Source organism: Lycorma delicatula, chromosome 6 (genome assembly GCF_047948215.1).
Source record: "Lycorma delicatula isolate Av1 chromosome 6, ASM4794821v1, whole genome shotgun sequence".
In the NCBI taxonomy this organism is placed as follows: Eukaryota; Metazoa; Arthropoda; class Insecta; order Hemiptera; family Fulgoridae; genus Lycorma; species Lycorma delicatula.
In genome coordinates, this window is record NC_134460.1 from 158,682,123 (window position 1) to 158,708,689 (window position 26,567).

The following is a 26,567-nucleotide window of genomic DNA, read 5'->3' on the forward strand; positions in this document are numbered from 1 at the left end:
ATAATATTAATCATATAATTATAATTAAATATATTGGAAGAATTTTACTGTCTATATTACTATTTGATTACTGAGGTTCATTCAATGTATACAGTAAAAAACGCCTTCAACAGACTCTGTTATTGAACAAAAAATTATCTTAATCAGAAATATTTTACACTTCCATTAAAATTTAGGGTTGAAAAAACAAGTTTAAATTCTCTTCATTAAACGCATTCAATATTGAAATGAAGCTTTTTATCAGAAAATTTCAGAATACAGTGTTTAGAAAATTTTTAGGCACTCTGTGAGAAATCAAGTATATTCATTATATTGTCTGCTCACACCATCGATTCTGTAGCTAACAAAGAATGGGCAAAAAGGTCTTCGTTCTTTTATTCCCCTACTTACACATGTAAGAGTACAGTAGTTGCCCTTCTCAGTTCTTGCTTTAATGACTTGTCAAACATTTTAGTATGGTATTTTTAACGGAACATCTCTAAACTTACATTTTGCTTTAGTTCGGCAATAGTCATTATGGCTTCGGAAACAAGAGTTGTGCTTGATCTTACGACGAGAGTAAAAGTGATTCATGCTAGTGAATGAGATAAATTGAATCTAAAGCTGATCATGAAGATGTTCACCATAAGTAAAACTAAGGAAGAAAACTGATATTCTGAAGCGGTGGGAAAACTGTGCTAATAGAAAAAATAAAAAGAAACATTAAGAAAACTGAAAACCAAGACATTAATGAAATAGCGTGGGAATGGTTTGTTAGTGTCTGGTGAAAAATTACTGCATATTCAGGTTCTATGTTATAGGAATTTGCTAAAAAGGTAAATGAAAAACTGATTAAGACTTAATTCAAAGTATCTAATGGAGAGTTTCTGCAAAATACATTTAATGAACTTTATGGTGAATCAAGTGACATAAAACTCAAACTACTGATGAATGGACTGCTAAACTACCTTCCATAATCGTAGGATATGAACCTGAAAACATAGCAAATGACAAGACAGGATCGTTTGTCTGTGTGCTACTGAATAAATTGTTGTTTGAGAGCTGATAAATCTTCAGGGGGAAAATTATATGGAAAGATTAACTATTCTTTTTGTGGTTTATTTCTGGTAAAATTGAGAACCCTTAGTGATCAGCAAGTCTGCTAAGGCACAGTGCTTTAAAATCATGGACCTACAGAAGCTGCCATGAGATTAAAAAAAAAAAACAGGTATGGATGATGTTACAAATTATGGAAGAATGGTTAACACCATTCAATGACAAAATGAAGAGGCAAAACCGGCATGTTTTGCTTTTTTTGGATATATCACCACCACATCGAACTTTCCAATGTCCAACTGGCTGGGCTTCCTTTAAATACCACATGTGCTTCTCAAGCAGTGAACTGGGCATCATTCAAAATATTAAAGTACATTATCGTAAATTGTTAATGCAATCTTTGCTTAAGAATATAAATTCTACACAATCTGCCTCTGAGCTAGGTAAAACCATCACAGTTCTAGATACAGTAATTTAGATAATCCAAGCTGTAAAGTTCAAAAATATTATTTTTGAATTTTTTGAAAAAGCATTTGAAAGAATAATTATCATTGTATATTTATAATTGTGTTTTATCAGTGTCAATCTATTACAATTGCTAATGAGACTCAAACTTTATAATTAATTATATCTAATTATTTCAGACAATTTATTACCTCTATGAACATTATTAGTTTTATTAATAAACATACAGTTTCTGTGTTTATTTTAGATTTTCAGAATTTTTCATTTTTGTGAATATCTTGCCGAATGATTTACGGTTCAGATGAATACTTCCACTCACTATATAATTTGCAGAAAAGACAGGCTTTCTTCAAGGAAACTTAAGCCTGTACTTTTATTAATATCCAATGAAAGTACAATGTGTTAATGTAAATATTTAAGCTGATTAATGGAAAATAATTGATAAGCAACAAGTTGGTCTATTCTGGATAAAGTTGGAACAGACCTGGAAGTGGAATAGAATAGACACTTCCAGGTCTATCAAAGGGTTTTGGCCTTGTTACCTGGAAATAATTCTTTGGATGGATTTTTTGTCTTGTTTCGGGATCCCTTTGAAAGTAAATCATCCCTCTCATCATCTACCTTGCTTCCTTATTCTAGATTCTTTTTCTCTGTAGGGTTCTTTGGGTTCTGTTCACAATATCGATTGAATCTGTTTTAATGATGTTAATGATAGAATTAAATATCCTTGATATGTATGTGGTATGGTGGAACAGGTCTTGTTATCTCTCCAACAGTTGAATCTGCCATCTGCCCAGGAAATTTGTTCTCTATCCACAGGCTGTGCAAAACATCAATATGCAACAATGTGCTAATCAAGTTTAGTCAAATTTGGTACAGTTCAATATAACTCAAAAAATATAATTTATAAAAATTAATTGTTTTATCTTAATTTAAATTAATTTTTACTTAATTTTAAAGTGAATGGATTAATATAAATTTACATAAATGAAACTCACGTAGATATTAATAACTTTTAAACTGGTAATGTATTAACTGTATGTAAATTAATCTGGTTACCAATGATTCATAAATTTTCATTACATGAATATTTTTTACACTATATCAATCATTTTTTTCCACACCTAATTTTTTATATAAGTACTGTACATATAATTAAATGTAATGTGTAATAACTTGACATAGATTACAAATCAATTTATTAAAAGCCCTTTAAATTCATCTTGCATTAATTGCGATTTTTAAAATCTTATGTTTTTTCATGACACAATACATCTTTATTTTTTTTCTTAGATGCATTATTTTGTCACAGGAAGATAAATACAAATTAAATAATTACATTAATTTCAATAGCAAGAATTTTTAATACGAGTAGATCTAAAATATATATATATATATATATATATATAATTCTTTTATTACAAAAATGAATACAATAAATTAAAAATAAAATGAAAAAAAAATAATTCATATAGAATTATGGATTCACTGAGGGAATGCAGTTAATGTTATGAAAAATTAAAGAAAGTGATTCAGTTGTTTTCTGAAAAGAAATTTTACTCTTTATAAAAGTAAAATAAATGTGGATAAAAACCGTATGGAGTATTGTTTAGTGTTTTACTTTATAGATTAAGGAGTAATATTAAAATATACAAGTAACATGAAGCAAAAACTGAAAGGACAAACAGCACTAAAGTAAAATAAAAAATAAGTATATTTATCAAACAAAATGCACTATTTGATAATAAATTGTATAATGTATATGATCTAGTCAGTTTAGTGTTGTCCTTGAGTAGTACTGATTCAATTAAGACTTTGGGAGGGTAACATCTTTTCAAATGAACATCACTTTCTAAAATTTACACAGTTAAGCAATAAAAAAATATTTGGGCAGGCAGGCCGGATAGTTGATATGCCCATTACTGGGCAAATTATATACATATATATATATATATATTATATTTATTCTCATTTCTATCAAGATAAACTTGATCAGCTATAGATCCAAATGGGCAGCTGGATTTGCAGTGGTTAGCAGATTTTTAGACTTGACTTAAATATTAAATAAATCTTTTTTATATCCTCTTGTTTTATGAAAAAAAAAAACAACTTTTGGAAATTAAATTTTCTACTGTCATATGAAAAATAATTTTTTAAGAGAGTTCAATTTTACATAAAAATTACATAATAAAACTTACATTTTTTAAAGACAATGTGTGAAGTTGAATAATTGTACTATTTTTCTAGCAACTTGGAGGTAGTACAATGGTACTCCAAATTTACCTCTATTATTTAACAAATGTGTGTAGTAACACTGACTACTATAAAAAGTTTTAGGTAATGAAGGACTTTGCTTAATGAAATTTTACCACTGAGTTATGATAAATACAAACATTAAATTGAAAGTACAGATTATAAGATTACAAAAACATTAAATATGAAAATAATAGAACAAAATATAATTTTATTGAAACTGCATTCTTTAACCTACTTCGCTACAGAACTGAGGGATTAGTTATTAAGATCACAAGCTTTAAAATATGAAACAAGTTAACTTGTGTTAAATGAACTTGTTTGTCAGAAGTTCATTTAAATACTGATATATCCAGTGCACACAAATCTTGTAATGTAAATTTTAATTTATATTTCTTAATTTTTGACAATTTTGCTAAAACCTACCAGCAAAATCAATTTCAAATCTAAAGTAGTAACTCGATAGTTTTTCATATTCATTAACATGCTTCTTTAACTAGATGCTAGAGGGTCTCATGGAACATCTTTGTTATGTAAGTTTGTTGCCCCATTCCAAAACACCTAACATAGTTTTTCTGCATGTTTCATTAATTGCAACATTATCACACACATTATCCAGTCACTTACATGCTTCAAAAGTTCAAAAACATAATACTGCCGGAAGTTTTAAAGTCAATGGCAATGTCAATCATCTTATTTATTTACTTTAAAAGTTTACAATTAGCAAATTATACAATTAGCAAATGGTAACAAACAATGACAATCAACTATTTGACCTTGAGTTCTACAGATGTAGCAACCTTTTTCTGAGAAATTACTGAAAGGTGGTTACTTTCAAGCTAGCCCTCATACAACTTAATGATAACTGAAATACTGTCATTTCTATCTAGAGCGCTGTTGTTTTTGTGCCTCTTTAGTAAATTACTTACGTTGGAACTAAAAGAGTTTCAGAGATGGGATTGAATTAAGATTGGAAGAGATATTCAAACTGACTCTTTTGGATTTTGTAACAAACAAGAGATAAGTGTATGATTTATATTAGAGAGATGCATATTATAAATTTTAGCAATAAAAACGGGTTTTTTGTAATTTGGTGAATAGTAGCAATAGAAAAATACATTTCAATTAATGTATTTTTACAAAGCTTTTTAAAATTACTTAAAATCACAGGCAAATTTTTTAACATTATATGGTTTTGGTGAATAATCAAAAGACAAAGTCCCAGCTACCTGGGTGGGACCCTGAGTTCTGCCAAGGTAGTTTGAGGTGATGACACCCTCTAGAGCTGTAGTTCTATAGTTCAGCTCTGAAGAGGTGGGGTAAACAGAGTAAAAAAAAAAAAACAAAAAAACATGATTTGCTGTTTATTATTAAATCTGTATGTTATTAAATTCTTAAATTTAATATCGATTTAATATTAATATTAAATTCTTAAATTTAATATCATACAGATAAAGTTTACTTACTCGTAATTATGATCTCTTTTTAATTTAAAAATTTTTTTAAAATGTGTGTCTTTTGTATATTAATGTGTTAAGCAATTTTTAATATGGCATGCTAGCTGTCTCAGTTTTTTTTAGTAATAACCTGATTACTTTGATTGCAATATTATGTAATTATATATTTTTTATTAAGTCACCAACATTCTTCTATAAAAAATTTCAAAATAACCTATAAAATTTTTCTCTTAAAATGAAAATTTTTTTCTTAACCGTTTGCTTATGTGAATCACATACAAATCACTTTTTGTCAACATGTTTACTTGTCAATAGGTTTCTCTATGAATCATAACTGAGAGATGGCATCTGATTAGTTATTACTGATTGAAATACTGATTACCACTGCTACCATTTTCAATAACAACTAACCAATACAAAAGTAGAGAGAGGGATAAAAAAAGAAAGAAAATTGTAATATAAAACTGAGTTCCAAGAGCAGGAGACTTTATTTGCTAGTGGATGATCATATTGTGACGTAAGATACTTCACCTTGCTTCTCTGCTTCCAAAACTTGAAAGATATAAATAGAACTTGAAATTAAGCCAGGGATTATAATGGTAAAATTAAAGAACCATACATTTTTCAAAGTATGATATATTCATTTCAGATACAATCTGGTGATACCACCTTTCTGAACTGGTTTGTTTAATATTAACAACAATGAGAAATATGAACATTCTGTACCAAGTTAAGATTATTAGAGGTTTCAGATATATTTAGAATAGTATATATATATATATATATATATATATTAGCAATACTTTTAGGATTGACAGAAACTAACTGAAAGGACTTCCTTACCCTGTGCATTGCAGAATTGAAATGGTTGAGAGACATTAACAGCATACCCGTTTCTAAAGGCAAACACCTATAAAATATATTAATACTAAAAGTTACTTAGAAAAAGAAAGTAAGGTTAATTCTTTTTGGTTGGTATCAAAGTATATTGATGTTGATTGGAAATTGTTGGTTGATAAAATTAGGAAGCCTAAATTTATGTTATTAACAACACAGCACCAATTAGGGTTATTGCCCAGCTTTTGGAAAAGTATCAGAGTACTTGAACAGATTTACAGGGAGGTATGTTCTTAGCAAGGTCAATAGTAAATGACCCAGGTAATAGGAAAATGAGAGAAGGGAACAAGCATAAATAAAAGCAGTTGGAGGTGAAAAAGATGATGAACCACAAAAAAAGTGATCTAATACAAGACAAAACTCTACCCTCAAGCTGTCTAAAACTACCTTCAGGCAAAGGGAATCTATTCTGCCCATAATTTCTATTAGTTAAAGTTGCAAATATTATATTAATGATCTGTGATTTTGAATTTACCAGATTAAATATATATAGGTGTACATTTATTTTTTCTTCAGAAACTAAAGAGCATCTGAGAGTAGTCTCAAGCTTACTGAAGGAAGACTCTCACCCATTCTTTAAATTTTATTTTGCATGAAAGTGTCTGTTTGAATTATACATTTTTCAGGCAGGCTAATACAAAGTTCAGTTAAATAAAATATTTGCATTAAAATTTGCTAATGTAACTTTTATAAAAATACATTACATATCTATTAAAAGTAATGCTTATTATTAATTTTACATATTCAATTATAGCAAAAAATAACAAAATAATAATTAATAAAACTTTTCATGTAATTTAAACAACTTTTTAACAGAAATCTAAATATGTGTGTTAGCGCTTTATTAATAAAAACAATAACATCAGCTGATGTGAGGGTGACTGCAATAGCACCAGTCACTGTAGATGGTTGCAAAGATGACTGAAACTGCTTTGAAGTTATCAAAAATATTCAATTAAGAAATTTTTTTGGTTTGTTGTTAACAAAAACTTATATTTTTAAATAATTTTATCTCTTATGTTACTAGAAACAAAATTTTGAGTAGAACAGATTTTACAACTTCGCCTTATATTATATATGTATGAAAATATCTACGTGTAAGTGAATTTATGGCTTTTTTTGTTACGGTTTAAAATCTAGTTCTAATTAAATCTCTAAGTGGTCAAAATCTTTTACAGCTTGTTTTGATAATGGATTTTGTAACAACTTGCCAGAACAGTCAATAAAAAGGTTTCATGGATGATTTCTTTTGGCTCAGTTTTTGTAAAATTTAAAGGAAAACTGAAATCAAATTTTATATTCAAATAATATTATTTGGTGTACAGATCTGATGCTGTCATGGACAAAGATGTTCTAAATAGAATGATTATTTTGTTTAAAAAGATGTTTTATATATTTTCTGAGAAAAAACAGTACACTAGTTTTGAAAACTCAACAGATACATTTAATATATTTTAATTTTCAAGGTTTAACTAATACTAAGAAATTAGTAGTCATTTATTTAAAAATAGTCCTGGAAAGTGGATTTCTTGTAAACATTGATTGAAAAACAATAATAACGAGAAAACTTGAATAATTTAAATATATTTAGGTTATTTCATATTGCAATCTTCTGAATATTCAATAAAGGCAGGTGGGATTTGCAATCTTCTATGTAATTTACTAAATAATAGTAATAATATTTAATCGATTGGTATACATTGTTGTTGCCTTGACTGCAAAGCTCTTTTCTACGTTTTGTGTTATTGATGTGGCCACTCAAACATTATTAAATTGTACAAGAGGCCAAAATATTTTCTTGCTACAATTAAGAAATTCTCTTTTAGTTTCAGTAAAAAGTTAAGTTTTAAGGACCTACATAAAAAAATGTTATGTATGAACCTATATATAATAATATTGCAGGAATAATGCAATAATACTGTGTTTACAGTACCATTAAAAACAGTGGTATAAACTGCAATTTTTAATTAAGTTTTTTTATATTATTATTGTTTTAGTTTTGAAAGTTTTTCATTATTTTTATGATAATGATTTTACAAAATAAATTAAAAACACAATAAAACAATTAAAAAAATAATAATTTTTAAAGATAATCATGAAGTAACTTAAATAATAACAATAATCATAAAAATAATAATAACTGTTACCACGTATATATATTATATATACTTATATATATAATAATTATAATTTATTTTCACAGCCTTCATGAGCATAACATATTTGTTATCATTAATGACAAAAAATTTTAACTTCAATTTTTAAAAAATCCACAGATAATTTAAATAAATTAATTTTAATTATGAAAAACTGGTTAACATTCAGTTATATTAAGTACTCATAACTGTAATAGAAATCTTAGAAGTGTTCTTTTTTCATTTTTTATTTTAGTAACCATAATAATTAAATTTAACCAAAAATTATAATTAGCATGGTCTGCTTAATTTTAGATGACATAATTTTTTTACTGCAATTAAATAAAAAGATGGTTTAGTTTAAAGTAGAAAGTAGTTTCAACTGAGTGATTGTTGGAATTTTATGTATTAGTAGACATACCATTTATTACATTTATAATATATTTCTGCAGTAATGCATCTTGTAATATCTTTCTAGAGATTTGTAATTGATTTTTTGCAAATTTTATATTTTAATTAATATTTAAGAAATAAATATTACTTTCTTCCATATTTTCTCTCCTTCACAAGCAGCAGATATTTTGCCATGCTGGTGTATTACTGATTTAGATCTTAATCATAAGCGGCATTAATATTATTCTTAATATGATGAATTCTTGAGTGGTTGGGAAAACTGAGTAGAAGGTGATCTAATAACAGCATTTTAAAAATGTTTTACTTTGTTTAATAAGTTCTTGCTTCATTGATGTAGATTTAGAAACACTATAAAACAGATCATATTTAAAAAAAATATGAATTATAACATTTAAAATTCAATATAGCTCAAAAATTATGAAACTTTACAGCTCAGAACTGTTTATAATCTACTAATATACCAAAACTGTAAAATACGTAATAAATAAATGCTTTAAATGTCTGACTTTAGGTGATAGTGTCAGCAAAATTAATCCACACCTTTAAAAATGCTGTAAAAATCCACACCTTTAGAGGGAGTACGTGTGACCTGTATTTCATTACACTGTATTCTGTTATGTTTTTCATATTTTCTCCAAAACTATTTTTAGAAATTTTAAATGTAATAGTCTGTAAGCAAGAGGTAGATCAGTAGCTCATCAGCATGGCTGTACAATAGTTCACTAGTTTCAGAATATTTAATAAAAATTAAAAAAGTTTAGAGTAGAAAAAAATGATTAAAAAAAAAAGTTGAAATAAAATCCTCGATTTATTATGAATAGCTTAAAACATAATTTTAACCTCTTTTCAGTCTTCTATACGTAATTAAAATAAACTATGCAAAAAAATGTTACAGGGTGCAATTAAGGATATATTTTCAAGCTAATTTATAAATACGTGACTTTAATAGTATGAACAACATAATTTGTAATTAATTTAGAGCATCATTGTACTTATAACAGAATTTTCATTAAATAAAAAAGATGCCAACACAAAAACAAATAAATAAAACTTCTATTATTTCAAAATAGAGTTTCCCAAACCAGTCGCAAAGCAATTTATTAATTTTAGGATTAAAGTCTGATAATGCAATCTATTCCTTCTTCTTTTATTCCCTTTTGATGATTTTACTTTAATTTAATTTTATAATGTGATTGATTTTCACTTTTAGCCAAATGGCTTATTTCCCTAGGTATTTATTATTTCAATATCACATGAACCAAACATGATCATGACTATTTAATTTGACAGTTTTTTTTGTTTTGTTCTCTTCATACATTTTATTTCTTAAACAGTACTAGTAATTTGTTTATTCTTTCAATGAAACACTGCTAAAAAATTATATCCATTAATACAGAGGAAGCATAAGAGTATGCTTGAGTGTATTCTTAGCTCATTGTTGTTTCATTTTTACATAAAATATATATGTATGTTAAAAAAATATATATACATATTTCAAATCTAAAAATTTTGTTACATTTTACAGATTTTTAATTTTTTATGACAATTACTGGAAAAAAATCACTATTAATTGAAATAAATATATAGCAAAAGAGACATCAATAAAAACTCAAAAATTAACAGTTTTTTTAGTTATTCATGAAAATTATACAAACTTCTTTATAGTTGTTATTTATTTAACTGAGGAGTGCATTTTCAGTTGGTGTAATCAGCTGATTTTCAGTTCAATCCTCAGCAACAATCTGGAATTATTCACCCCTATTTTATTCATTTCCTGCTTTTGAAATATTTATCAATTCATATCCAAGGTTGTAGTACATCAAAACAGTTTACATACAGTTCCAGTTAGTGGTAGGCTGAGTTTTTTTTTTATAAATAAGGAAGGATTTAGGTGTCATTATGGATGGGAAATTCAAATGATTGAGTGGATTATATGATTAAAAAATTTAAATATAACTATCAGGATACAACAGGAGATGTCATAAGAACTATAATTCTAGCTGAGATTTGATATTATCCCATTTTAGAAACAGCCAAACATAAGTAGTACTAAACAGCTACTTTTTAAGGAGAACAAGGGTTGTTGCATAAAATTGACTTTTACATATATTATATGATAAAGTAATATTATACCACATCTCATTTATAAACAAGATATCTTAATCTCCTCTGACACAAAATCTATTCTATCAGTTGGGTGCTATTCATTTCTCGATCTAATGAAATTATATCGATAAACTGCACTATCAGTAAAATAAACAACAATAAAGCAGTGTAATATTTTATTTTCATAATTTAAAAATATTGTAACGTAAAACAAACAATAAAAAATATTATGTTAAAATATGGATTCAATACATTTTAATCAATCAGTTAATTACTGATTTTAATAATGTTTAATGATAAGTAATTATGTAAGATATGAGTATATATACAGATAAAATAAAAGTAATTAACATTCATAAAAAAATAATACTAATGTTATTTACAAAAAACAACAAACAACATTAGAAGACCGTTCACAATTACATAAATCTATATGCACGGATATTTCTGGATGTATTGTTAATTATTTTGGTAAAAACATATTGAAACACATGCATTAATAGTAATAATAACAATAATTAGCATTGCTCCCCCATGAAATAGAATTTTTAGCAATAGATGCTGATAACAACTGGAAAGTAAAATATGAAGAGAACAGGAAATAAAACAATGAGAGTCTATGTAAATTATTATTCCAAATTAAATGAAAATAAAAATTTTAAGGCTTGACAAACACTACAAGAAATATAGATGTATATAATATTTATAGAAAACTGACAAACTCCTACAAATTGGTAAAACTAAGGTAAAAGTATATGGTAAACAATGAAAACTATAGTTTTACTGTGGTAAAACCAACTTAGTTACTGTTTTATAGGAGTTCATCATTTTTCTATAAATATTATGTAATTTGTATTTTTTTTAATGTTTTTATCATAAAATCAAAAAAAAAATGTTTAAGCATTTACACTTATTTAATTTGGTAAAGAAACGTGTTTTCCATAATCAAGATGTCCAAGAAACTGGTTTAACGCAATTCCACTTTATTTTTTTGATTTAACTGTGTTTTGGTTTTATTCTGGTTATTACTTTCAATTTAATTTTATAAAGACATCTCTATTTTGTTTTTTTATCAATACAGATCTAAATTTTTGTAAAAATGGTTTTATGTTGTACTATTTGCTTATTAACCCTTACGGCCTCAAGCACGTTTTTCAGAAAAAGTAGATGTTTGGTAGAAATGCCACAGAAATAACAATATACACGATAAAATTATGAAAAAAATTGTTATTACTCAGTAAACTATGTAGATTGTGGTGCTGCGATCCAAAATGCTGTTACACCCTTGATTAATTATTTAAAATATAAGATTCAACTTTTTTTCATTTAAAAATGAAAAATACCGAATTTGTTCTTTATTTGAAAAAATCCTTGCTATTTATATCTAATCTATCAGTTTTTCTAAAAGCTAAAATTATTTGTGAACAAAATAAAAAAAATTCATTTAAAAATTTATATTATTTACATTGTTATTGAAATTTTTGTGTTACCATTTTTTTTTGTAACATTTTTGCTTTGAAATTTCAAAATAATTCTAAAATGGAGCGCTGAAACATTTTACCAAACCAAGGGGTTGCCTGTGATGATACTGTACTCCATTAACTCTTAAGAGTAGGTTTTTTAATTATCGCCATATTCAGTATGCAAGCTATAAAACCTTTTATTTCAGAAATGTTATTATTTTTCCATTTTCGGTATGGTACAGACAGCCTATCTCTATTTCCATTTAAATATTGATAGACTGATCTACTGGTTTCTCTCACCATCAGTTCAAATAAATTAAGTGTAAATAATAAATAAAAATAAATTATGGGTGTGGAACCTGGATTAGGCATATGTTTTGGGCCGAGGAGTTCCAAAAATTGATGTGGAAGAAGAGGGACATAATCTTCCGGTTCAATGATGTTTCTGTATGTCTCATCTTCTTCTGAATCCCCATCACTATCGCTTGTGATTAATTCATCATCTTCTTCAGCCCCACTGTCATTAGATAATTCGAAATCGCTATCATATCATCAACAAAAAAGTTATTAATTTCTGCATCGGTTAATTTCTACTAGGCCCGGACATTGTAGAAAAAAAACACCGAACTAACGAATAAATCTGAATATTTTACGGATCACGGTAAATAAAACTACAACTATCACTATAATTGAAACTCTAATTTCATAAAATAATAATATAATACCTATAAAAAATCCCATATAAACGCACGAAGTAACCAAAACATAACTATGAATGCACAGAACAAACTTCTGTTTACATTAGAGATTATCGGAATTTTGAAATCGATTATTCTCTAAAATACGTATCGTAAAATGAAAACAACCTACACTATCGATATCTACGAATTGTAAGCTTTAAGACTAAATGAGCGATCTAGCAACATAATAAATATATGAACATAAAAACTATATACCGATATATCGTACTGATGAGACGTTTAGCAAAAGCACTCATGTACGATATATCGTTACTTTGAAGCTTAAGGGTTAAAAAAACGTTTTCTTACCTAGAAGTAAATCAAGTGAAAAAAAGACTTACAAAATTGAATCCAAAGCCACACACAAAGTAAATTATGTGGCTGAATAATTCCATTGATTTAATTTTGCACATATTTTTATGTACTTGAGACATGAAATAGGGATTAAATAACTAATTTCTGCCCTGATGGTTGAGGAAATTAACTATGTATGCTGTGTTTATTGACTTGTGCTTATTAATCCATAACTGTGTTTGTTGCAACTTTAATTTTTTTCCTCTACCACAGAAAATATTATTAACACCCTGCACAATGACAATTGTATAGTGACCACTCTCACTATAAAATCCAGTGGAAAATTTTTATAAATATTAAAAATACTATCCAATCTAAGTTAATATTTTTCCCCTAAAAAGTCATATCAGTATAATAATAAAAAAAAAAAAAAAAATGAAAATACAGACTCTCATCTTTTTTTTCTCTTGTACTCTCCTATGTGGTAAAAATTTATATGTATATTAAGATTAATTCTGATAAAAACTGTATAATATTTTAAACATTCACTAAAGTTAATTTCTTTATAAATATTAAAACAAATTAATAAAACATTTATTAATTATCAGTTTTTTTAATTAAATAACATTTACCTAGTAATAAAAATAACAAAAAAATGAATGTTGTTAATAAAAAATATATAATATTACTGGATTATTTGTTTTTTTATTTTTATTTTTTATTATTGTTATTATTAAACTGTCTTTAAACATTTAACAAACTTATTAATATAAAATTTTTTAACAAATCTTCTATTCAATGAGTCACTGAGGCAGTTGTTGATCGTAAGATCTTAATTATTAATTTTATGTAATTAAAACTCGATCATAATGGCCTCATTTAACATCACAGAACCGTTTCCATTTCTGCTATCTCTGTCCTAAAACAAATAAAACACTGTTCTTATTGAATATAAGATTACATATTTTAAAAACATAAAAATCAAATTGTATTTGCACAAACCACATTTACTAACCAATTTAATATTAGATTCGTTACAAATACTGATACATTATAAATATTAATGCTGCTGATTACAACAGAGGGTCAATAATTTGCAATTTAATCAACCAAAACCATCTTTTTACAGTAGAAATTTCATCAGATTAAGTATTTACATAATCAAAGTTTCATCATTCAATGTGTTTGTCCATGTTCTTGTATTTGCATGTATGTACTTGAATTAATATATTAGGAGGTCTGGTTTCATCGAACAAATATCTCAATCTCAGGTTGGACTTTTTGTGCGGCTACCGTACAGTAAATGCTACCAGGACTCAACCAAATAGGTACATTGGCAGAGCTACCCCCTTCCCATCAAACATAAAATATCATGGATAGATTAATTCTAAACATTTCTATATTCTTAGCAGAGACACAGAGAGTATTTAACCAAAACCCAGATTTCTACTGGGAAGGAAAGGATCAAGATTTAGAGAGAAAGATAATTAATGGAAAAGGAATGACATACCAACAGAGGGAATGGAAAATGGGACTTCATCTGAGATTTCCATCAAGGCCTACTACCTGAAGATTAGCAATGGCATCCGCACCTATCTATTTTTTCCACAATCTCTGAAACGTTTGGAATATCTTTATTCAGGATTGAAGCAGCACAACAATTATCAGTGATTTTGATCCAACTGGCTCAAATATATGCTGCAGTAAATTGTTTCTCTTCCAAAGCCAATATAGAATATGCTCATATTTCATCAAGGAAAACCTTGACCATTCCCAGAACTGTTTATCTTGTTGCAACATTCAACTGAACAAAAAATCATTTGGCTTGTATCCTCAATGAACTAGAGTTTATGATATCTAGTGGAGCTGGTGCAAACCACTCAGTTACTGTTTCCAGAAGCTTCTGTAAATGATTACTAGATGATGCAAACTATATATAATGTTAATAGTTTTTAGAATTTTCTGGTACTTTGAGTTTGTTAACAAATAAACGTCTGTTTCGCACAATTATAATACTGAATTACATTTTTGAGATTGTTTCAACTGATTAATATTATGATCAAGTCAAGTAAAGTTTTTGAAGTACTTTTTCCTGTATGCATTTTAAAAAATATATCATTTTTTACTAAACAGTAGTAAGCTGTTTAAGTAAGTTGTAATCTGTAAGTAAGAGTGAAAAAGGAAGAGGGAACATTATCAACCAGTGGCAAGAGTGAAGAAGTGTAAAAATTGAAAACGTGATATGTTTTGGTACCAGAGTGCATGCTAACAAGTAAGTTAAATGCCATTTAGAAACCACTCATCCCAGCATAGTTAATAGATCTAGTGACTACTTTAGCAGGAAGCTGAAAGAGTTAAATCAACATATGGGTAGTTATTTTTTAACTATCCATCAATACCAAGCAAACTTTGCAGCATCTTTCAAGATAGTACATAAGATTACAAAATGTAAGAAACCCCATGCCTACCACAGAAGAACCCATTCTACTAACTAGCTACTGTAGATATAGTAAACAAGATGATCGGCGATTCCACTGGAAGCTACTTTCAAAAGTGCCTTTATTCAGTACCATCACCACTGCATTACCACTGTATACCATCACCATTGTATTCTGTGGCTGATAGTGTTAGATATCAACCACAGAATGCAACTTGTAGCACAGGACCTCAATAATCAATTAATCAAAAATTAAAAGGGAAAGAATTTGGCTTGCAGCTGGTTAAGACCACAGATTATAATAATAATGATGCTCACTTAATTTGCTATGTACAATTTATATATGGCACTAACATTGTAAAATACCTTCTCTTCCGAGAAAGTATCACTGTTTGTGCAAAGACTTAAAAACTATTCATGATCTTTGAAACTTTTACATCCGAAAACTGTTTAAAGTGTGTTGTCTGTACAGTCAGTGCTCATTCTATGTTTGGCTGTTAGAAAAACACTTCAAGCAAATGAATAAATTGACAGAAGAACTAAATTAAGGGTGAGTATCTGACAATCTTGAACTGTGTAATGGTGATGTTTCAGAAACTTGAAATTAAAACATGCATGCTTTGATCCAATTTTAATTGTTATGGTAATAATGTAATAAAATGAAATTGACTTAATAAAACAAAATAGTCACCTATCATCTGCAACTGGATTCTGATTAACTACTCATCCAGGCCTGATGAACCAAGAGTGCAACATAGCTATGTGTACTCCCCCTCCAAAAAAAATACTGCTACCTAAAGGTGTCAGCTAAATAAAGATGCACCTGATAAAAGTTTTTTATTTGCTACCTAAAAATACTGATAAATACTGCTACCTAAAGGTGTCAGCTAAATAAAGATGCACCTGATAAAAGTTTTTTATTTGATTATACACTTCACTAATGGACACTTAACTAATGAGGAACTAAGTGTATCCAGAAAATGGATTATAAATTTAACAATTTTTCTTTCATACAATTTATCACCTTCTTCAATTATCATGAAAAGATTACACAGATTGGTAAGATGATCAAACTATATCTACTTCCGGTTCTGACATCTAGGCATTTTGGGTGTAACATATGAGAAATTGAAGCGTGTGAAGTAATTTAGAGGCCATTTCATAAGCCAACTGATTATAGATCAACAAAGTAAACAATATTGAGTGCAATTTCACTGCATTCTGTCGGCATGTATTATAAGCTAATGACCATAAAAGAGGTAATAAGATATTAATTATAAAACAAAATAATTAATGTCACCTGTACAACTGTGGTGTGCTAATATACCTTCCAGAGATCTCAGTTGACGTTATATGATTTCTAGTCATATCTCTAGTACGTAACATATCAGTTGCATTCATAAATCTGTTGAAACAAAGAGTTTTCATAAAATGTATTAGAATAATAAAATTTTAATTAACATCTATTTAATATACAATTCAATGAAATATTTAAAGATATATAAATAAATAGATAAATTTTTCTAAGGAAAAAGTGACATTAGTTTAAATGACTTAACTTTAAACTATGAAACAAAAATAAAATAAGAATAGAAAATATATATTCATACAAGCAAACATGAATAGATATTTTTAGCTGTGAAGACTAATAATAGAAAATTTCTCTTGGGTTAAAAAAAATTGGTTTATTATGTTTAAGCAATTAACTGCACACAAATAGGCTAGAACATAAACATCCCAAAACATATGAATTATGTAGGTTATAAACATATAAGAAAAGAAAAAAAATTATAAGAAGTAATGTGAATAAATAACCACTACGGAATTTATTTTCCAAAATTTCTACTACTGAATTGAAATTTTATAGAAATAAAGAAGTCATTTGATCAGATATAAAAATAATGGCAAAGAATTATGCATAGTTACAGATTACACAAAAAGAAATATAGATTATGAAGTTGGCACAAACATTGCGGTTTCATTTTGAACATGAAAATGCCTTATGTACATTTTGTACATAAAAGATTCTATCATGCCATTATCCACTGAATTCATTTTCATTCTGATAGATAATTAAGTGTGTTTAATTCAAAATATATAAATCTTTCTATTAAAAGATTTTACAGAGAATGAAAAAATTCATAGGAAATAAAAAAAAAATTAAATAAAGGTATTATAGAAAATCTTTGTAAAACAAACTTTAGTTTGATTAAAAACATTCAACCACTAATGTTGAATAATACTAAATCTTTTTAACTTTGTAAATAAGCTAGATTTGAACTAAATTTTTATTATATTAATCTTGTCTCATTTCAGCTATACTTATTTAGTTTTTGTACTGTTAATTAATTACAGAGTATGTTTCTCCAAATCTATCATGTCCATGATCCATCATGACAAAATGGATTGAAAGGAGAGTAACAAAAGGAAACTATAATTGCAAAAGTGAACAAAATATAATCTATGTAAAATGTCTGATAGGTAGAGATTTTGTCAACACTGACAAGTTATAAAATGTTAGCTCTCTTCCAACATTCTTCTCAGATAAGCAGAAGATAACTCTACAAATGTTTGGCAACAGATTATGTATAGAGAATCACTTTCTCTCCCAAACTTCATTGAACAAGTAGACTGAAAACATTTTTGTAGGATTCTTTACTGTATAACAAATTCACAAGAGATACAACTCTGTAAACAGATAGATGGCTAGGCATGATTCTATCAGGAGAAAATGATTTACTCAGAATAAATAATGTGGCAACTGCTGAACAGTAAACAGTAAATGACAAAATTTCAATTCAAACAGCTATTTGAATAATGTACATACACAACAGAAGATATTGGATGAAACATCACAATTACAAATGAAACTGAGGGATTTCCTGTATGGGTTGCCAAGGAGTAATTGGCCAAAAATGGGAGAAGTTGAGCAAAACAGTTAAATATTTAATGGATTATACTTAATCATATTATCTACATAAATATTATCATGACATTACCATTTTATCTACATAAACAATAAAATTTTCTCTATAACATAGAAGTGTATTTGATATAATTATGTAATAGTTCATGTAAAAAATATACGTAGTATATTAAAACAGATTTATAGGGCAGAAGACCTGGCATAATAAAAGTCATTTCTAAAAATGGCTTAGGCATTCCCAAGGAAAACAAGTATATCATATCATGTTTACTAAGGAAATGAATGTAAGAAATGAAATAGTTTTATATTGCCTTATTTACCGAATCAAATATATTGCGCATAAAAGCATGTCAATTCCATTGAAATATAGGTGATATTCTATCCTACAATGAGAATTTAACTTTGTTTATTGCTGAGAATGACTGGTGTAATGAACATCAATACACCTAGACAAATCAACTCTGATTAGTGCTCCTTATACTTCAGATGCTGTAAAGTACAGCTGTCATTAGAAAGATTGTGACAGACAAGGTAAAGCAACAAATTAATGTATCCTTTTTTAAATACAACGATGCATTATATACATCTTTTCAGTCACTATGGGAGAATATAAATATGTTGAACAAATATTAAAATTAAATATGAAAGTTATATTTAAGCTCTCTTTCATTTAAGCCAGTTTTAAGCTAGTTAGAATTTCTAACTAGCTATTGGTACTATTACTAGCTATTGGTAATTAGGTATTGAAATATTCTTCTACCATTTTTAATAGAGTAAAAACACACACACACACACACACACACACACACACACACACACACACACACACACACACACACACACACACACACCAAATTAGGATAAAAATATAAGTGACAAGACTATTATGAAATTATTCACATTAAAAAAAATTTATGTAAAATTTTGTGTCATTAATTACACAAAGTTTCCAAGTTAATTATAAATTACATAGGGAAAACCTCATCAATTCTAATTATTAAAAATAAAAATAAAAATGTTTTTTTCTTTTAAAAGATGATTTGATTTTTGACAAAAAAATTTAAATGTAAAAACTTTGTTTTTCAGTCGTATAAATGTTTTTTGTTTAATTAAAAAGAAAATAATTTTGTCATAATTACATTTTAAAATGATTATTTTAAGTTTTAAAAATGAATTTTACAGTGGTTGTAGCAGGATAATAAACATATTAATGAAAGTAAGGCAGTGAATAATCTGTCTTTTCAACAAACTAAACTCATTTTTACAAATATTGATTCGTGGTATTATGCCATGCTCTTGCTCAATACTTTCAGGAACTTATTGTTAAGCAAAGTAAGTAAATTATTCAGAAGTATACGTAGGGTGTAGCAGTACACATCACACTACATCTGCCAATAATGGGAGCCTATGTAACAGACTATTTCTGGCATGATCACAATAAACACTGTATTATAATTAAATAGTCTAAATAATAATAAATTTAGAAAAAGTTGTTTAGTAGAATATAAAAATACAGGTGTAGAAAAAAATATTGGGGCTTCAGAGCTATATAATCTCTTAACTTTGATGAAGACACAACTTTTATAAGTGAAGGTACATAATACCTTTATAAAACCTCAAAAGAAAAAAAATCATATGTGGTCTGATCAGATGATCTTGAAGGCCACTGCAATAAGTTTTATCACATCTACGCCAACCGTTCCAGCAATTGGGGATACATTATTCAACCAATCCTGAACAGAGTTATACCAGTAAGGAGATGCACCATCTTGATGCCAAATAAAATTCTCTAGTCCATCTTGTGTTTAAGGAGAATGTGTGGGTTTACCTAACACTGCTGGGCTTTCTACTAAGACTAAATAAATGTTGACTCATCACTGAACACAACACAATCAAGAAAATGACTGTTCAGTTGGCATGTACAGTGTAGTCGGCAGGCTTCAAAACCTGGAACAGTTACAAACGCTACAAACATACATAAGCATTTCCTTAAAACATTTCACACTGTCTTCAAAAGTTCAATGCTGACCTTTGTAACAAATTTTTTAGGACAACAGAGGAACAAACGACTTATTTTACAAATTAATGTTCACCCAAGGTAGAGAATTATCACTCAAGGCTGGTTTTTGGATATATAATTTTAACTCTTCAGTATGAGAGTAATTTTTTAAAAACTGATTCAACATTTCCAATCAAGTAAGAAGGTATTCTGAGTTTAGGTACATTTTTCTTTTTTGCCTCTTACAGAATTGACATTTCTGATAAAGAAAAACAAATTTAGGTGAGGACTCAATATTCAGAAAAAGTGACAGACTTAAATTCAGAGTTAAGATTCTCAGAATTCTGTAATGGTAAAATTTAAGTGAAAAAGTTCATATCTATACATGTACAAAGAACTTCCAAATTTGGTAAAATGCTATACAGAGTAATTTTTCCTTTAGGACTAATAATGAAAAGTGACGTGATTGTAAATACAAAGAGGAATTTTATATTTGGAAACAGTTAATTAATTTGTTTGTTTATTTCATGATGAAAAAATGAAAGTTTTCATGAATTAAAAGTCAGACATCAGACTGAAAAGTTTAATGAGTGGCAGAAAATTAAAGCAGATTTAGTACAATTAAGCAAAATAAATTTAGAAAAACTGTAACAACCAACAAATTAAGAAAATGTTAAACAAAGATGAATAAGTACTCAAAAAAATGCTGAACTAATGCTTATGAAAAAGAACAGGTGATTTTTTAATAGAAACTGCCCTTCAAAGAAAAAACGATACTTACGTATTTACGCCACCGCAGCTACAGCTTTATTTAAAAACAAAGTAGTCATCAGATTTCAGTGGAAAATGAGCAGTCTCTTTATTAATTTTAATAAATGGTTATTTATATTTATTTATTTTATAAATATAATTTAACCAAACTTAACCTACGCTCGCTTTGCTCGCTAACCTTGACTAAATTAACACCGTAATTTTTTGAGTATTTATTTAATAAATTCAGTAATTATTGCAATTATTTATTATTTAAATAATCAAAACACTCCTGTTAATTAGTCAAGGTTAGCGAGTGTAGGTTAAGTTTGGTTAAATTATATTTATAAAATAAATAAATATAAATAACCATTTATTAAAATTAATAAAGAGACTGTTTTGAATCTATGTTAAACTCTATATCGGCCCATTTTCCACCGACATCCGATTGACTACTTTGTTTTTAAATAAAGCTGTAGCTGCGGTGGCATTAATACCTAAGTACCTAAAAAACATAATTTCAGATCTATGTTATTAATATTTACAGGTAATCTTGAAACTTTAAGGTTTTTATATGCTTAAGTGTATTTATAGTCAATAGTAGATAACGAAAATACTATCAATATTTAAAGAAAGTTATCAGCAAAGATTGCAATCTTTTATTTAAAATTAACTTTCAGTCTTTCCTTGTTATCCTAATACTGTAAGGGTGGTATTCATGGTTCAAAGCTTGGGATTCAGAATTAGATTTATACAAAATACAAAAGATCTTACGGTTGAGATTTGCTAAGTAAATATTACTTTGCTACTAAACTATCAAAAATGCTATTATAATAATATTTTCAATAAACAAACTATGGGTAAAAATAAAACAATTTATCAATTACTGTTAGAAAAGCATTAAAATACTGAAGAAGTGCATTCCAAAATAAAATTGTAATTTTTATTGACATTTCTCTTTTCACATGCTGCATAAAGACACAATTGGTGCACTTAAAATATAAAAACAAACTTCTTACATTAGTAATTAATAGATTTTAAGTCTTAAAATAATTAAGAATTAGGCGATTAGTTAACAAAAATTAAAATTGATGAGGTTTTCAAGGTGAGTATGAGGTGATACTTTTGTAAGGTCTATTATGAAATTACTGCTGATGCAAACATGATGATAGGATCATGTACGAGCAATTTCTTTACATGGTGTAAAATATCAATTATATTATCAGATTCTAGTTTCATGTCAGATGTATCTGGTTTACAGCAAATGAAATGAATCCTTGAGATGATAAACTATTCCAACCTCGTGAAGCCTCACATTCCAACAAGCAAGGGTCCAACAAGTTTCAAGGAGGGTTGAATGGAGCCTCTCAAAGAAAAAGTAATTAGATGATAATTGGATAAAGCTAGATTTCCAGCTGCTACTCCTGTAATTTAAGACAAATCAAAGTGTAGCAATATTATTGATGGCTTTGAGATTTATGTTATATTAACTTTATTAGTCGGAAAGAAAAGTGCTGTTGAAATTCTTTGGTAAATTTGTGAAATTTACAAACTGAATATTATGGGGAACTGTTAAAAATATGAACAAATATCAATGGTGTAGAGCATAGTGGTCAATTTCTATACTTTTAGTAACACCATTAAGCTATATACTATAAGAATTGATGCTGTGATGAAATTAAAAAATAACTGTTTCACAGTATCTGAATCATTGATAGATTTTTTTGTTGTTAAAAACATGTAGTAATATGTGTTTTATGATACTATTCATTGTACATTATTTACTGTTTAGTGTTTCAATATAAGTAATAAGTGAAGTTTCAATATAAGTAAAGTGACAACAATATTAACTTCGCATGATATGACTGACCTTGGACCACTGTTTGAATTGTCAATTGATTTACAAATTTTCTCTGAACTTTCTTTTACTAAATTAAAGATTTGATCTCATGCCAAGCTATTAACTATTTGTATGTATAGAGAGCTAGTTCACACCATAGCAATTAGAAAGTGATGATCAAATAATGACAAAATCTGAATTAATAGTTCAAAACGTAGGGTGGCTTGAGTTGTTTATCATTTTTTTACCCTTATTTTTATTTTTAATTTCGCAACAGACCTTACTTAAAAACACTTCTTGTAATAATAACATTTTCTCTTTTTTCATCTACTAAAAACTTACTGTGGTGACTGACGATGATTAGGTTGACCACCGCATGGACAGCAGCCGGATACACCCCTGCCCCTTGCACACATACAAAGTCAAAATACTACTACTGCTCATTGCACAATGCACAATACATAACACATGCATTAAATATTTCATTTTTTATTCAACATGCACAAGCAAAATAAACCTGTATTAATATTAGCAGAATTATAAATTAATATATATAACTGATTTTTTAAAATATTTTGTAAAATATTAAGCAAATGAAGATAAATAATAGTTTTATTATTGTGATCTGTACGTAATAATAAACTGTATGGATTATGTCATTCCTAACATGATCCATACAATTATGCTGTTCCACAGATAAAAACAGGAACTCCCTCAGCATTTGTCTGAGTGGACCAGAGGATACCTTAGTAAAATCTTGATCAAAGCAGAATCACAAAATACACAATTTATTATAAAGTAAAAAAAGTGATTTAAAGTCCATATTGTTTATTTAAAAGTAAAAACATGAAAAAATATAAACTAAATATGAGAAGACATAATTTATCAGTACTAACAAATCACAAGTAGAAGGCCTTAATGAGAATTACTTGAACATATATTTATTTATTTACTAGTTAACTAGAGGTGCAGAAAATTTAGGGTTTTTAAAATTATTTAATTATTCTTAAAAAATTCATCAGAGTAATATTTTTTCAGTAAAAGAAAAATCTTTTAATTGTATTTTGAATAAATTGTGGTGAGGATTTTTTAAATGGTCCAGTAATTTACTAAAGGTGACAATGAAAGCATATGACAATTTCTGAAAAAAAAAACTAAGATATTGTGTTAGTTTACATGAGAATAGTTCAACTGTCTGGTTTGATCAAGGTGGATATTGTTCATGTTCATAAACCCACATGGATAAGTAAACATTTCTTTTAATTTAGAAAATTTTGATCTACATGATTCATATTTACGGGCACCAAACAATCATCTAACAATCCATTTCTGTAACTTGAAAGACTTTCTTGACCTTTTGAGGGAGCCTCAGTTGATGATATACTTCATGTGGAAATATTAAGTAAACATAATAATTATCTAATATTGATGACAAACTTAGCATTTTGTTACAGCACTTCAAAACAAAACAGTATGATTTGATTTTGTTGTAAATGAAATCAATTTAATCATCCTACGAAAATCTGTTATCTAATAAAGCACCCAGAAACTTTGCTTTAAGAGCAACAAGAATATTATTGTTATCATTAATAGGAATTGTATCCATTTGGTTAGCAATGTTGTGTCTACCTAAGAAACACATTACAATGGTTTTATACATATTTAAATTTAGATGATTACAAATAATTTATTTAACTACTAATATAGAATTTTCAATCCTTTTAAACAATTTTTCTTTGGATATAGGTACAGTCTCCCTCTATGAATCATGAGACTTTGCCAATAGTAAGGGGGCTTGAGTGCTCAGCGACAGAGTAGCTGGACCAAAGGTGCAACCATGTCAGAGAGGTATCTGTTTAGAACCAGACTGAGGAATGATTCCTGAAAGAGGGCAGCAGCTCTTTCAGTAGTTGTTAAGGGCATAGTTTAGGAGGGCTTAAATGGCCATATCAACATCACTCAATCTTCAGTACTGCGCAGCTGAAAACAGTGGAAAACTACAGTTTTTTTCCCAAGAAAATGTAGCTCTCTATATTTTCATGTAACAAAGATGGAGGCGTCTCCTTGGTAAAATATTCTAGAGGTAAACTAATCCTCTGTTCGGATCTCCAGCTGGGTATTACTAAGGAAGGAGTCACCAGAAAATTAAAAAATAACATTCTATGAATCAGAGCGTGGAATGTTAGAAATCTAAAAAAGGTTGGTAGATTAGAAAGTTTAAAGAGGGATATGGATAGGTTAAATATAGATGTAGCAGGAATTAGCAAGGTTCGGTGGGAAGAGGAAAACGACTTTTGGTCAGGTGATTTTAGAATAATTAACTCAACATCAAATAAAGGGCAGACAGGAGTAGGTTTTGTAATGAACAAGAATATAGGAAGAGAGTAGAGTATTTCAAAAAGCTTATAGATAGAATCATTGTAGTAAGCATAAAATCAAAACCTAAGGTGGCAATGATGATTAACATCTATATGCCTATAAGTGTCCATGATGATGATGTGGTAGTGTGTGTATACAAAGAAATTGACAAAGCAATTAAACACATAAAAGGGGATGAAAATTTAATAATAGTTGGAGACTGGTATGCAAGCATCGGAAAAGGCAAGGAAGGAAATATGGGCAGGGCAAATAGATTGAGAGAGGGACCGATTTACTGAGTTTTGCATGAAGTATAATTTAGTAATTGACAACATCCAGTTTAAAAATCATTATAGAAGAATATACACATGGAAAAAGCCTGGCGATACTGCAAGGTTTCAGATAGGTTATATCATGGTTAAACAAAGATTTAGAAATTAACTCATTGACTGCAAAGAATATCCAGGAGCAAAAATTGATAGCGACCATAATTTAGTGATAATGAAATGTAGATTGGGGTTTAAAAACCTGAAGAAAAGATGTCAGATGAATCGATGGAATTTAGAGAAGCTTGAGGAAGAGGAGATAAAGAATATTTTTGAGGAGGACATTGCAAAAGGTCTAAAAAAGATAAGGTAGAAAATATAGAAGAAGAATGGGAGAATGGTAAAAAGGAAATTCTTAAATCAGCAGAAGTGAATTTAGACAGAACAAAGAGAATTGGTAGAAAACGTTGGATATCGGAGGATATATTGCAGTTGATGGATGAATGTAGAAAGTATACGAATGCTAGTGATATAGAAGGTAAAAGGAATTTTCGACAATTAAGAAATATTATAAACAGGATGTGCAAATTAGCAAAAAGAAGAGTGGCTTAAAGAAAAGTGTTCAGAATTGGAAAGAGAAATGATCACTGGTAAAATAGATGTAGCAAAGTTAAGGAGAATTTTGTGGTACATAAATTAATGCGCGAGGCCTTGTTTGCGGAGTATCGTCAG

The 26,567-nt window shown here is 28.0% G+C and overlaps 1 protein-coding gene across 1 annotated transcript in view; it reads right to left on the minus strand.

Moving 5' to 3' along the window:
- Window positions 1–14,047: 14,047 nt before the first annotated feature.
- Nmdar2 (glutamate ionotropic receptor NMDA type subunit 2) overlaps window positions 14,048–26,567 on the minus strand; it is a 694,511-nt gene continuing 681,991 nt past the window's right edge. The window contains exons 17-18 of the mRNA XM_075369831.1: window positions 16,997–17,101; window positions 14,048–14,178 (exon numbers count right to left, since the gene is read on the minus strand). Of these exons, the coding sequence (XP_075225946.1) occupies window positions 14,145–14,178; window positions 16,997–17,101 (139 nt within the window). The 3' untranslated portion in view covers window positions 14,048–14,144. The remainder of the gene's footprint in view (window positions 14,179–16,996; window positions 17,102–26,567) is intronic.